Source organism: Myxine glutinosa, chromosome 6, assembly GCF_964187855.1.
Source record: "Myxine glutinosa chromosome 6, kmMyxGlut1.1, whole genome shotgun sequence".
NCBI classification, from domain to species: Eukaryota; Metazoa; Chordata; class Myxini; order Myxiniformes; family Myxinidae; genus Myxine; species Myxine glutinosa.
In genome coordinates this window covers 141,522,891-141,536,521 of record NC_136266.1, presented here as the reverse complement: position 1 = coordinate 141,536,521, position 13,631 = coordinate 141,522,891, and the positions used below count along the sequence as shown (strand labels likewise).

Here is a 13,631-nt window from a genome sequence, read left to right as displayed (position 1 = left end):
ATTATGTGCATTTTAGGTTATGTGGCATTTTCAGAGTTGCGAGGCTCTTTTTACGCCCCACATCCTGAACGAAGGAGCCTTTAGGTAATTCATAATACTATATGGATTTCCCGCTCTATTTTTAAAATCTTAGAACTGCCTTGCAGATTCCGGAATGCTTCTGGTTCAAAAGGCCGAAAATGTTTGGCAGATCCGACATTCCAATCTCCACCTATTTAATGCTTTGAAATTGATGCAATCTAGGTCCATCATTATCGAGGGAATTTTAAAAAGAGATTGTTCAATCAAATCTTTGGGGTCCTCAACAAGTTTCACAGGTCCCAGTGGAGTATGAATGAAGGCAATAGAGCAGGAGCGATGACAGCCTTCCTTAAATAAATACACTTACACATTTAGTTAGAAGAATCGCTGATTTCTTAAAATTTATAAATTTCACTCCAGATTTTGAGAGTTGTTTGGTCCACCAGCTCGGATCCTCAAATCGTAAGGCAGATTTTGATTACGTACTTTAGTCCATGAGAGGCTATCATGGAAAATCACATCATATAAAGCATAAAATCGCTCCAAGCTCCTATATCGAAAACTATAGCAACGACAAAAGTGATCTATACAGCTATTCATTGGCATGAAGATCAGGCATTTGATGATCTGAGTGAGGAAAGTCAAAACAATCAATTTTGAGTGCTTAATCGAAATGGAAAACCATTGTGGCCTGTTCCAATGCAAGGCGTTTTTGGGCAGGCCGAAAAAGTTTGAGACACCTGCGAGGGATAGCAGACTGACCAAGGATAAAGCATGTTTTTGTTTTAATTAAATAAGCCGGTTAATTATCTTCAAAAGGTCGTGTTTAAATTTACCCAAACATCCAGCTTTCATTCATGCAGCGTTTGGAGTTACCTTGGTATGCAATTCCCTGTCTGCTATATCCACCATGCCTAGGCAAAGCTGAAATCTGAGCGAAATCGTGCACGTGTTGCTGAGGCGTACCAAAAGCTGTCGCATGCTCAGCGGCAGGAGGCAGCCCAGGTCCGACGCGAAGACCGACGTCGTGCGGAAAAGCAACGGATCATGGACGAGGAAGATCCAGAGAAACAACGCCGACTCGAGGTTGGCTCTCACCTTACTTGTCATAGTAGTCAGGTTCACTATGTTTTTTCGTTAAAATTTTTTGGAGATTAACAAAACTATACATTTATGGAATATTCAGAGCATGAGGAATCCAAAAATTAATGTTGGCGTTCGCGTAGACACCTTTGCAAAAATGACACTCAGGACAGTGATGAAGATCTGTAAAAGCATATTCCTGAACGGTATAGACCGAGTTGATCCTGTGTTGACTTATAGTTCAATCTGATACTAACAAGGCTGCTTTCTTCCTTCATAAACCCATACCTATAACTTCAAAGGACTTGCAATATCATGTATTATGTAATATCACAAATATAAAGACAATGGTTTTCAATTACCTTTGTTTGTTGCTTTTCTATAATCCTGAGCACTATTTTGAGGCCTTTATTGGATTTCTTGACCCAGAAAACATAGGATTAGCATATTTAATTAAGTTTCTAGCTTGATTAGAAGCCGAGATCGTGCAACATATGTATTTTATGGTGGCCATTGTGAAAATCCAAAATGGCGGCCTTGCAGGTCTGTGCAAATGCCAACATTGATTTTCAGATTCTCCATGCTCTGATGATTCCAAAAATGTACAGGTTTGCTAATCTCCCAAAATTTTGAACGAAATTATATTTGTTAACATCGTGAACCTGACTATCTTCATCACTGGCCTGAGTGTCATTTTCGCAAAGGTGTCTATGCAAATGCCAACATTAATTTTTGGATTCCTCAGGCGCTGAATATTCCAAAAATGTAAAGTTTTACTAATCTCCAAAATTTTTGACCGAAATTATATTTGTTAACATAGTGAACCTGACTATTGGCTTTACTTTTGCATCGGAACTGAATGTTTCAGCCAATGTGTATTCACATTCAGGCGCCTCCCTGCCCTGGAGTTCTGTACTGATTATTACCTCCGCCACCGAAGGTGGATGGGAGGTTATGTTTTCACCCCTGTCTGTCTGTTTGTTTCTCAACTATATATCTCAAGTTGTGGACGGATTTGGACGAAATTTGGTAGAGAGGTAGCATATGTGACAAGGACGAAATTATTAGATTTTGATGAAGATCCGGATCCGGCTAGTAGAATTTTTTAAAGTGATTCTTCACCATTGAGAGACGGGGCTAACACCGATATGTAGCACTATATCTCAGTGTTATGGACGGATTTGGAAGAAACTTGGTGGACAGGTTGGGTGTGTTACAAGACCAAATCGATTCGATTTTGCTGAAGATCCGAATACGAATTTGGATACGGTAATTGTTTAATTTTTTTAAGTGATTATTCACCATTGAGAGATAGGGCAAAAAACGATATATAGCACAATGTTTCAAAACGTTGTGGACGACTTATGACAAAACTTGGTGAATGAGTTGGGTAAATGACAAGAACAAGCCGATTATATTTTGGTTCAGGTCTGGATCCAGATTTGACCTATCAGTGGGATTCAAAACATAAACTTTTCAGCCTGGCGGAGGTATACACTCTACCAAGTGCTGTTCTAGTTATTGCTGGATTTTTTTGAGAATAACGTTATTAATGTTTTAATTTTTTTGAGATTTGAGAATTTGAGAAGAACGTTTTGGGACTGACACAATCTGTCAATTTCCCGACCCGGATCTCAGTCAATGGAGTATCTTCTCTTCTAGAGTTGGTTATGACAAACTTCCCTGCAAATGTCTAGTGGAAGGCTAATCCAACTGAAGGCAATCTCAGTTCCTTCCACCAAGTTCGGAACAAGTGTGTGTCTACCCTCAGGAGTACCAGGAAGCACTATCTCTCCACATTCAAGAAGGAACTCTCAAACCTGTCTCCTTCCTCCAAATCCTGGTGCGGCTGGTCAAATCCGTTTCTGGTGTTTGTTCCCACTCCATCCCCTCCCTTACCTCAAATAGCAACACAGTTGACACCGCATGTGACAAAGCCAAATGCCTCAACTCTGTGTTTGCCTCAAAATGTTGTGTCCCAAACCCATCTCTCTCTCTGTTCCCACCTTACCCAGTCGAACCCAACTGCTCCTGGACTCTGTGTCCTTCTCTCCTGACAAGTTGGAGAGTTTTTTGTCAAACCTCGACTGATTCTGCAACTGGACCAGACGGCATCAGCCCACCGGTCCTAAAATCCTGCTCTGTCGCTCTATCTCACCTCTCTCTGTTATCTTCACCCTCTCTTTTGCTCAAGGTCATCTGCCATAATCTTGTAAATCAGCAAACATCAGCGCTTTACACAAAACGGTGCAAAAACAGATCCTTGCAACTACAGACCAATCAGCCTGCTCCTATCAGCAAAGTCATGGAATCCATCATTGCTTCGGATATCAAATCCTTCCTCTTCTCCAATGGCTTGATCTCTGATCATCAATTTGGTTTCAGACCAGGTCACTCCACTCTGGACATGCTGCTTCTGCTGTCTCAACAATGGATGGAGGTCCTCAATGCCAAACAGGAAATCAGAGCCGTCTCCCTTGACATATCATGTGCCTTCGATACGGTCTGGCACCCTGCTCTGCTCACCAAACTCTCCTGCTATGGTATCCATGGAAATCTCCACGCATGGCTTGCGGCCTTCCTCTCTGGTCATAGTCAACGTGTGGCCCTGAATGGATTTCTCTCATCTCCCCTTCCTGTTCAGGCTGGAGTTCCCCAAGGCAGTGTTCTGGGCGCTGTGTTTTTTCTGGTCTTCATCAATGATCTCTCCGACTCCGGAAAATCCTCTCTATCTCTTTGCTGATGGCTCCACTCTCTGCCGCTCCATTCCACATCCTTCAGAATCAGCAGTCTGCAGCCTCCTCACTCTCTGCAGACCTGGACAAAATCACTGATTGGTCAAACAAGTGGAACATGTCTTTCAATCCTGACAAATCTCACACTGTTACTATGTCTCTCCGAAAAGACCGACTGGACAACCCTCCCATCTACTTTGTCAACAATCCTCTCCAAGAAGTTCTGTTGGTCAAGCTTTTGGGTCTCACTATCTGCCATGATCTTTCCTGGGAAAACCACATTTCCAAGCTGGCTTCCAAAGCCAGTCGCCGACTGGGCATCCTCCGTCGTGCAAAGTCCTTCCTTGGCACAACTGAGCTCCTCCCTCCACTCCTCTCCTCACCAGGGCTTTCATCCGCAGCTCAATGGAATACTGTTCTCCCCTCTGGGCCGGTGCTCCTGCCTCACATCTAGCTCGGCTTCACGCTGTTGAAACCAAAGCTTTCAGAATCATTGGAATCTCCTGTGATGAAGCTAACTCCGAGGGCCTTTCACTCACTCACCGCATGCAGGTTGGTGGTCTTTTTGTCTTCTACCAACTCCACTCTGACCTTGCTCCCCCAGCTCTCTCTGGGCTCTGTCCCCCAAATATTCCTACAGGTTGCAAAGATCTGCCAGCAACCCTCTTATGGTTAAACTGCCTAAATCAAGACTCTTTGCTCACCTTCACTCTTTCATTCCTCTTTTCTTCCGACTCTGGAACAAACTCCCCCACTCTCTTCAATTCCACTCCTCCCTCCAGGTCTTTAAAACAGCTGTTCACCACCATCTTTTATCTTCCCCCATCCAAAACCTTGATCTTTTCTACCCCTGCTAATTCACCCCAGATCCCGTTTTTTGAAATTCCAACTTCTTTCCTGGAAGTCCTTGCAGTGTCCATGTGTTTTATACCTCTCCCACCTCCCCCCAAGCCCTCTCCATCCCACAGATCTCTCGATGTCCCTTCTCGCAAATGTTGTGTTTGTGTCCTTCCCCCTCTCTCCCCATCTTGTCTACTGCTCCCCATATTATATGTTTTATGTGTCCGTTTGACTTTTTGTGTGATTAATGTTGGCTCTTTCACAAGCCTCGATCTTGCATCCCCCCCCCAAAAAGTTTATATTTCGTTATATGTAATGCTCGACACTAACTTTTTGGGGGGATGCCCTATAGGGTATCAATTTCTAAATTTTGGTTGCCCGGGAAATAAAAATCCATTTTTTTTTTTTCTCACTCCTTTCCTGAATAACTTTCACTGCAACAAATAAATACTTACACACGCCAATAGCTCTAAAATGGGAGAGAGAGCTTGCAGTGCTTGTAGAAGCAGATGAACATGAGAATCCCCTTCAGCATCCTTTATATCAGCAGGAACACTCTCTTCTCGATGTTCTGCTTCAACACCTTGCCTTTTAGCAAGTGGAAACCCAAATTGAGACAGCCTTTTCTGACTCGTCATTGCTTCGGATGTTGAAAATGATCGCTTCAGATGAAATGAAATTTCGCTTGGCATAGTTTGAAACTCATTAATTTATTCAATCTTACGCCTTTTTTTTTTTTTTTTTGTATACAGAATCGAGGCTCGTGAAAGAGCGAACACTTATCACAAAAAAAAAATCAAAGAGGCAAACAAACAAAGTATATAAAAAGGGGGGCGGTAGACAAGATGGGGAGAGAAGGGGAAGCACATAAACACAACATTTGAGAGCAGGGACATCGGGAATGTGTGGGAGGGAGAGGGATTGGGAGAAGGAGGGGGGGGTGGAAGTGGGGAGAAGTATAAACACAGTACACCAAGGACTTCCAGGAAAGAAGTTGGTATTTCAAAAAAGTGGATTTTGGGTGAAATTAGCGGGGGTAGAAAAGATCAAGGTTTTGGATGGGGGAAGTTAAGAGATGGTGGTGAACAGCTGTTTTAAAGACCTGGAGGGAGGAGTGGGATTGAAGAGTGAGGGAGTTTGTTCCAGAGGTGGGAGAAAAGAGGAGTGAAGGTGAGCAGAGAGTCTTGATTTTGGCAGTTTAACCATAAGAGGGTTGCAGGCAGATCTTGTGCGACCTGTAGGAATATTTGGGGGACAGAGCCCAGGGAGAGATGGAGGAGCAAGGCCGGAGAGGAGTCGGTAGAAGACAGAAAGACCACCAACCTGCCTGCGGTGAGTAAGTGAAAGGCCCTCGGAGGTAGCTTCATCGCGGAAGATTCCAATGATTCTGAACGCTTTGGTTTCAACAGCGTGAAGACGAGCTAGGTGTGAGGCAGGAGCACCAGCCCAGAGGGGGGAACAGTATTCCATTGAGCTGCGGATGAAAGCCTTATATGTGGTGAGGAGCTCAGGTGTGCCAAGGAAGGACTTCGCACGACGGAGGATGCCCAGTCGGCGACTGGCTTTGGAAGCCAGATTTGAAATGTGGTTTTCCCAGGAAAGATCATGGGAGATAGTGAGACCCAAAAGCTTGAGTGACACAACTTCTTGGAAAGGATTATTCAGAAAGTGGATGGGAGGGTTGTCCAGTCGGTCTTTTCGGAGAGACATCGTAAGAGTGTGAGATTTGTCAGGATTGAAAGACATGTTCCACTTGTTTGCCCAGTCTGTGATTTTGTCCAGGTCTGCAGAGAGTGAGGAGGCTGCAGACTGCCGATCTGAGGGATGAGGAATGGAGCGGCAGAGAGTGGAGTCATCAGCAAAGAGATAGAGAGGATTATCAAGAGAGTCGGAGAGATCATTGATGAAGACCAGAAAAAGCACAGGGCCCAGAACACTGCCTTGGGGAACTCCAGCCTGAACAGGAAGAGGAGATGAGAGAAACCCATTCAGGGCCACACGTTGACTACGACTGGAGAGGAAGTCCGCCAGCCATGCGTGGAGATTTCCATGGATACCAAAGGAGGAGAGTTTGGTGAGCAGACCGGGGTGCCAGATGGTATCGAAGGCACGTGATATGTCAAGGGAGACTAATTTCTAAGCTCTAATTTCCTGTTTGGCATTGAGGACCTCCATCCATTGTTGAGACAGCAGAAGCAGCATGTCCAGAGCAGAGTGGCCAGGTCTGAAATCAAATTGATGATCAGAGATCAAGCCATTGGAGAAGAGGAAAGATTTCATATCCGAAGCAATTGCAAAGAAACCAGAAAACGTACTTGTATGAGTAAACTTCCATCATGATGCCTATGGACAAATCAAACCTTTGGCTTGGTCGGAGGTTCAAAGGAGGTTCTTCACTCGTGTGTTATATATATATATATATATATATATATATATATATATATATATATATATATATATATATATATATATATATATATATATATATATATATATATATTGTTACAGACGCGGTTTTGGATGTTAGTTTACCGAGCCGTTTGGTATTACCGCGTCCGCACAGGTACTCCCCGATTAGAACCCTATCCCGCCCGATTCCACTCGAACGTTGGCCAAATCGCGCTATGCTAAATCAATGAAGGAAAGGACACAACGGCTGGGATTAAGGCAACGACACAAGGGGTACAGTTCTCAAGACCTCCGGAGGAGGATATAATATTGGTTATGCAGAAACGGGTAGATTACACGGCAAGAGGTAAAGCACAGCAAGATGGGCACTTAGACACAGTCTTATCTATCCCCGACAGACCACAGACAAACGGGACAAGACTGACTTACACAGGGATTGATGGCGGGGAAGGACAGGCAGTCGGTAGCTCAAGGTGCACCTTGGCTCAGGGACAGGATACAGCTCGGTCCAGTCCAGAGATGCGGGGAGGTATTCAGCGCTTGGAGGTGGCGACTTCTCTCTCCAAGCTGGGGGCGCATCTGATGTCACCTCCCTCTTCCTGCGCATGTCCAGCGGGGAGTGACACGCCCTCGGCTCGTTAGCTCCGCCCCAGATGGAATCGGTCCGCCGCTTCTTATTGGGTGCGGGGGGTTACCGGGCTCCGCCCTTGACGAGGAGCTGACAGCGAGCCCCTCCGTGGTAACCCCGTCGGAGCACATGTTCAATGGCGGCTAACCAAGCCGGAGTGAGGACGCACACTCCCCGCGCCGCCGCCGCTGTTGTTGTTGTTGTTGTTGTACCATGAGGAAGAGCTGCGGGGAGGTATTGGGAGGTCCTAAACTTTCTAACGGTGCCATACAATCACATTCTGGTGCAACGAAGAGTCAGAATTAATGGAAACGAGTCCTTAACTGACATAGACTAAGAATAACTAGCAAGATGTCCTATAGTTGTCTACGTGAGATGCGGTGAACCTGGGTGCGACATTTAATGGGGGAAATAGGGGAAGGTCGGTTCTACAGAGTGTTGTTTACAGAAAATGGGACTAGGGAATGGGGGATTGGGGATAGTTGGGAAGTATTGGGGAAATAGGGGAATATTTACAAGCGGATATGGATGGAGGCCAAATCCCATATCCGCAACAATATTATATATATATATATATATATATATATATATATATATATATACACACACACACACACACACACACACACACACACACACACACACACACACACACACACACACACACACACACACACACACACACACACAGACTTGGCATTAATATGGAATATTTTTTTTGTGGGGGTGAACTTTCTTTTCAAGATGTCTTAGAACCAAAAGTTCATTGGAATTATGTTGAAATTATTCTAGATTTTGTTAATGTGACCTTTAAAAGAAACAAAAACCACATTTGACATTTCGAAACAAATAAATTGATCCTTGAAAGTGATGTAAACTGATAATAATAATAATTCATTTATTTTGTATAGCGCTTTTCATGAAGCCCAAAGGCGCTTTGACAGAGTGCAAAACATAATGCATAACAAAACATGAAAACAACAATTGCAAAAAGACAAGAATCAATCGGGAAATATTTAAAGCAAAAGGAGGGAGAAGGAGAAGTGATAGTCAGGGGTTAAATGCTGTGGGTTGAATGTTGAATGCAGTGCTGAACAGGTGGGTCTTGAGTGATGTTTTGAATGTGGTGAGTGAGGAGGAGTCTCTGATGGTGTGAGGTAGTGAGTTCCAGAGGGTGGGAGCAGCGATGGAGAAGGCCCTGTCCCCCCAGGATCTGAATTTGGTCCGGATGGGGGGGGGGGGGGGGGGGGTCAGGAGGTTGGTACCAGCAGAGCGGAGGTTGCGGGTGGGAGTGTGTCTGGAGAGGAGGTCAGCCAGGTAGGATGGGGCCAGGTTATGGAGGGCTTTGTAGGTCAAGAGGAGGATTTTGTACTGGATTCTCTGGGAGATGGGGAGCCAGTGAAGCTTGTAAAGGATGGGGGTGATGTGGTCACGGGTCCGGGAATGGGTGAGTAGACGGGCAGCGGAGTTCTGAATGTATTGGAGTTTATTGGTGATTGTTGAGGGTGAACCATAGAGGAGGCTATTGCAGTAGTCCAGACGGGAGGTGATGAAGGCGTGGATGAGGGTTTCTGCAGCCGTGGAGGAGAGGGATGAGCGGAGACGGGCGATGTTTTTCAGGTGAAAGAAGGCTGTCTTTGTGATCTGTTTATTGTATTTGTCGAAGGAGAGGGTTTGGTCAAAGATGACGCCAAGATTCCGGATGAGAGGGGAGGTGGATACTGGGATACCGTCGATGTTGAGGGCAAAGTTATGGGTGGATTTTGTGAGCGTTTTGGGCCAATGATGATTATTTCAGATTTATCACAGTTAAGTTTGAGGAAGTTGATTTGAAGCCAGGATTTTATTTCAGAGATGCAGTTTGTCAGGATAGAGTGGGTGTCGGTGGAGACAGACTTGGTGGAGATGAAAAGCTGGATGTCATCGGCGAAGCAGTGTAATTGGAGACCATGACGGCGGATTAAGTGACCAAGGGGGGACAGGTAAAGGATGAAGAGGAGGGGGCCAAGAACTGAACCTTGGGGGACACCTTGGGGGAGGGGAGCAGTGGGGGATTTGCAGTTATTGATGGAGATGAACTGGCGTCTGTCAGAGAGGTATGATTTAATCCAAGAGAGGGCAGTGCCGGTAACGTTAAAGGTGGATTCAAGTCGGGTGAGGAGGATGGTGTGATCGATGGTGTCAAAGGCAGCACTGAGGTCGAGGAGGACGAGAATGTTGAGGTTGCCAGTGTCAGAGGAGAGGAGAAGGTCGTTGGTGATTTTGAGGAGAGCAGTTTCAGTACTGTGGTTGGAGCGGAATCCGGATTGGAATGATTCATACAGGTTATTGGCAGAGAGGTGATGTTTGAGTTGAGTGCCTACAGCGCGTTCCAAAACTTTCGACAGAAAGGGTAGGTTGGAGATGGGTCTGAAGTTGTTTAGGGTGTCAGGGTTTAGACCAGGTTTTTTTAGAATGGGGGTAACAGCAGCAATTTTGAGGGATGGTGGGACGATGCCTGTAGACAGGGAGGAGTTTATTGTTGCAATGATAAGTGGAGAGAGAGCAGGGAGGGAGGCCTTGACAAAGCTGGAGGGGATGGGGTCAAGAGTGCAGGTGGCAGTTTTCATTGCTATGAGGAGTTCAGAGAGGTCAGTAGGGGAGACCGGGGAGAATTGAGACAGGGGAAGGCAGGATAAGGGGGGGCAGGTGGTTGGAGGGGGAGCGGGTGCGGCGGTGGTCAAGCTGTTGTAGATGTTGTCAATTTTGCGTTGGAAGAAAGAAAGGAAGGAGATGCAGTTGTCTACTGTGAATGACTGGGTGGTGGTGTCCAGGGGGCGGAGGAGTTTGTTTATTGTCGAGAAGAGTGCTTTTGGGTTTCCGGAGCCAGAGTGGATAATTTGAGAGTAGTAGGCGGAGCGGGCGTGGGAGAGGGCATCTTTGTAGTGTTGTAGGTGGTCCTTGTAGGCTTGGGAGTGAACTGTGAGACCTGTTTTATTGCGGAGTCTTTCAAGTTGGCGAGCACGAGTTTTCATCAGGCGGAGTTCAGGGGTAAACCAGGGAGCAGAATGGGTGAAAGAAACTGTTTTGGTTTTTAAAGGCGCAAGCCTGGTCAAGGCAGGAGGAGAGAGTGTGGTTGTAGTAGTCAGTGAGGTCGGAAGGGGTGTGGAGGTCAATGAAGGGAGAAGTGGACATTTTTTCAGAGAGGGTGGATGAGAATGAGGTAGGTGAAAGAGCGTTTAGCTTACGGAAGTTGATAGTGCGATAATGTCTTGGTGTTGGGGTGGGGATGTTGATGGTCATAGTGATGGCGAAGTGGTCAGAGAGGGTGAGGTTGGAGCCAGAGAGATGGTGCAAAATTAATCCAGTGGAGCAGACAAGGTCCAAAATGTGACCACGGATATGCGTAGGAAAGTTGACATGTTGAGTGAGGTTAAAGCAGGTGAGTAAATCAGTGAAGTCAGTGGTTATTGTGGAGTCAGTGGAGTCCATGTGGATATTGAAATCACCAAGGAGGAGGATTGAGGGGGAGGGGGAGAGGGAACATAGCTGGGTCAGAAAGTAGAAGTCAGACAGGAATAATGGGTGTGGTTTGGGAGGGCGGTAGACGACAGCCATGACTGACTGCGTGCGACCAGAGAGTTTAAAAGCCAGGTGTTCAAAGGATGAGGATGAGGCGATGGGGATGAGGCTGGTCCTGATGTCTTGACGGTGGATAACGGCAATTCCACCACCTCGGCCCTCCGAGCGTGGTTTATTGACGTAGGAATATCCATTGGGTGTGGTGAGGTTGAGCGTGTAGTAGTCCAGTGGTTGTTGCCAGGTTTCGGTGAGACAGAGAAAGTCCAGTTTGTTCTCCAGGATGTAGTCGTTGAGGATGAGGCATTTGTTGTTGAGGGACCGGGTGTTGAACAGGGTGAGCTTGATGTTGTTTTGAACAGCGGGGATGAATTCAGGTGATTTAGCCAGGGTTCGCAGGCAGGAGATGCGATTTTATGCGTTGCCGTGACTAGGTGCGCTGGGACGATGAATGGGAGTGCGCTGAGCCGACCAGAGGACGGGGATGGAGTGACCTGATTGTACATATACAAACTTATGACCGGAGCCACGGTGAATGTACCTGGGTCGTCGGAGGAGTCCATTTGATTTGATGGCAGAGATGCATGATGGGGTGGAGCGGGTATTGAGCAGAAGGAGCCTTGCGGCGGAGTACCGCAGAGCCATGCCAGGCAGGAGCGGAGAGGCGAGCACGAGGCCAAGGTTGAGGTGAAACAATGGTCCCAACGCACGGGAGCAGGCCCAAGGAAACGAAGGAGCCAGGTAGGTGAAGCCAGGAGCAGAGTCGGGACCAAGCAGAGGGCAGACAGGAGCAAAGAGACGATCACGAGGCCAAGGTTGATCATGGCAAAGCGGGAAATGCAGCGGCAATCAACCGCCGCCGCTACAAATCAAGATCACGGCGGGAAAACCGCCGCCACACCACTGCGAAGGACACAACCCATGAGAGCGTGCCCGAGGAAACAGCGAGCAGGCGAAAGAGCCGGGTAGGCGAAGCAGGGAGCAGAGCCGGGACTATGCGGAGGGCAGACTCAATGGCCAAAAAATCCGCACGACCACCAAAAAAGCAAGCCACAGACAGTGGCCCAGTCAATTCGAACTCAATTCATGGACAGTACTGTGTTAAACTTCTGTACGTTTTCCAGAAGTATCTTTTTATTTTGCACATTAGCTAATCTTTTTTAAAATAAAAACAAAAGTTAAATTACGACTGAGATTACGGACAGTAAAATTACAGTTCAGTACTTCGTGTAACCCCCACGAGCATTCAGGAGATCACGTACACGTTGAGGCATGCTGTTCACGAGATTTGCCAAGGTTTGGACAGGAATCGCTTGCCATGCATTGACAATAGCCTGCTGCAATTCACGCACAGAGGTCGGCTGCTGGTCCAAGCCGTTGATTTGACGTGTTAATTCTGCCCACAAGTTCTCTATCGGATTCATATCTGGGGACATGGCAGGCCACTCCATATGCTCTACACCACGGTCAGCAAGAAAGTGTTGGATCATGCGAGCACGATGGGGCCGTGCATTGTCATCTTGGAAGACAAAGTTTCCTCGAAAGGCTGCACGAGCAAATGGAAGCAATGTTTCTTCCAGAATGGCCCTGTACTTGAACTGGTTCAGGTTTCCATTCAGAACAACCAGGTCAGTTTTGCCCCCTGCATGAAAAGCAGCACAAACGGTCACCCCACCACCTCCAGCTTGGACTCTTGGCACTATAAAATCTTTGTTGTAGGCTTCATGCACTTGTCTGCGCACTCGGACGTGGCCATCTTGACGATAGACCAGAAATCTAGACTCGTCACTGAAGATCACGTGATTCCAGTGTCCTGGCTGCCATTGACGGTGCTCTCTGGCCCACTGCAATCGGCGCTGGCGGTGTTGTCTGGTCAGGCGTGGCTTTCTCAGGGGACGCCTGGCACGATAGCCTGCTTGAACCAGTCGTTGGTTGACTAGCCTTCTGGATACAGGCACATTTGTCAGTTGCTGCCACTCAGCCCTAAGCCGATTAGCTGACTTGGTACGGCCATTGCAGACTAACCAGTGCAGCTGGTGATCATCCCTCCTTGTGGTTCTGCGGGGACGTCCTGGCCTCGGTATTGGAGTAGGGACACCCCTCTGAGCATTTCGTTTCAGGATCTTTGACACCTGACCTTGAGTGATGCCATACTGCCGAGCAATAGCACGCTGTTTCATGCCGTAATTTCGTAAAGCCCCCACTCCATGACAAACAGCATTGTCGAGTTGACGGACCATCTCCAGAGGAAGCGGCAATAACTTTTGGAGACGTGCAGCAGTTGTTTTCCACTAATACAGAACGCAACAACCCTTGTATACCTGACTGTGAAGCCAATCATCAAATGCACCTGTCCG

General features: G+C 46.8%; 1 protein-coding gene across 5 annotated transcripts in view; it reads left to right on the top strand.

Annotated features, from left to right (window-relative positions):
- Window positions 1-13,631, top strand: part of CCDC47 (coiled-coil domain containing 47) — a 67,879-nt gene that overhangs the window by 46,808 nt on the left and 7,440 nt on the right. For all 5 annotated transcript variants that reach the window (XM_068121216.2, XM_078780624.1, XM_078780625.1 and 2 more), the window contains one exon: window positions 940-1,107. In XM_068121216.2, the coding sequence (XP_067977317.2) occupies window positions 940-1,107 (168 nt within the window). The remainder of the gene's footprint in view (window positions 1-939; window positions 1,108-13,631) is intronic.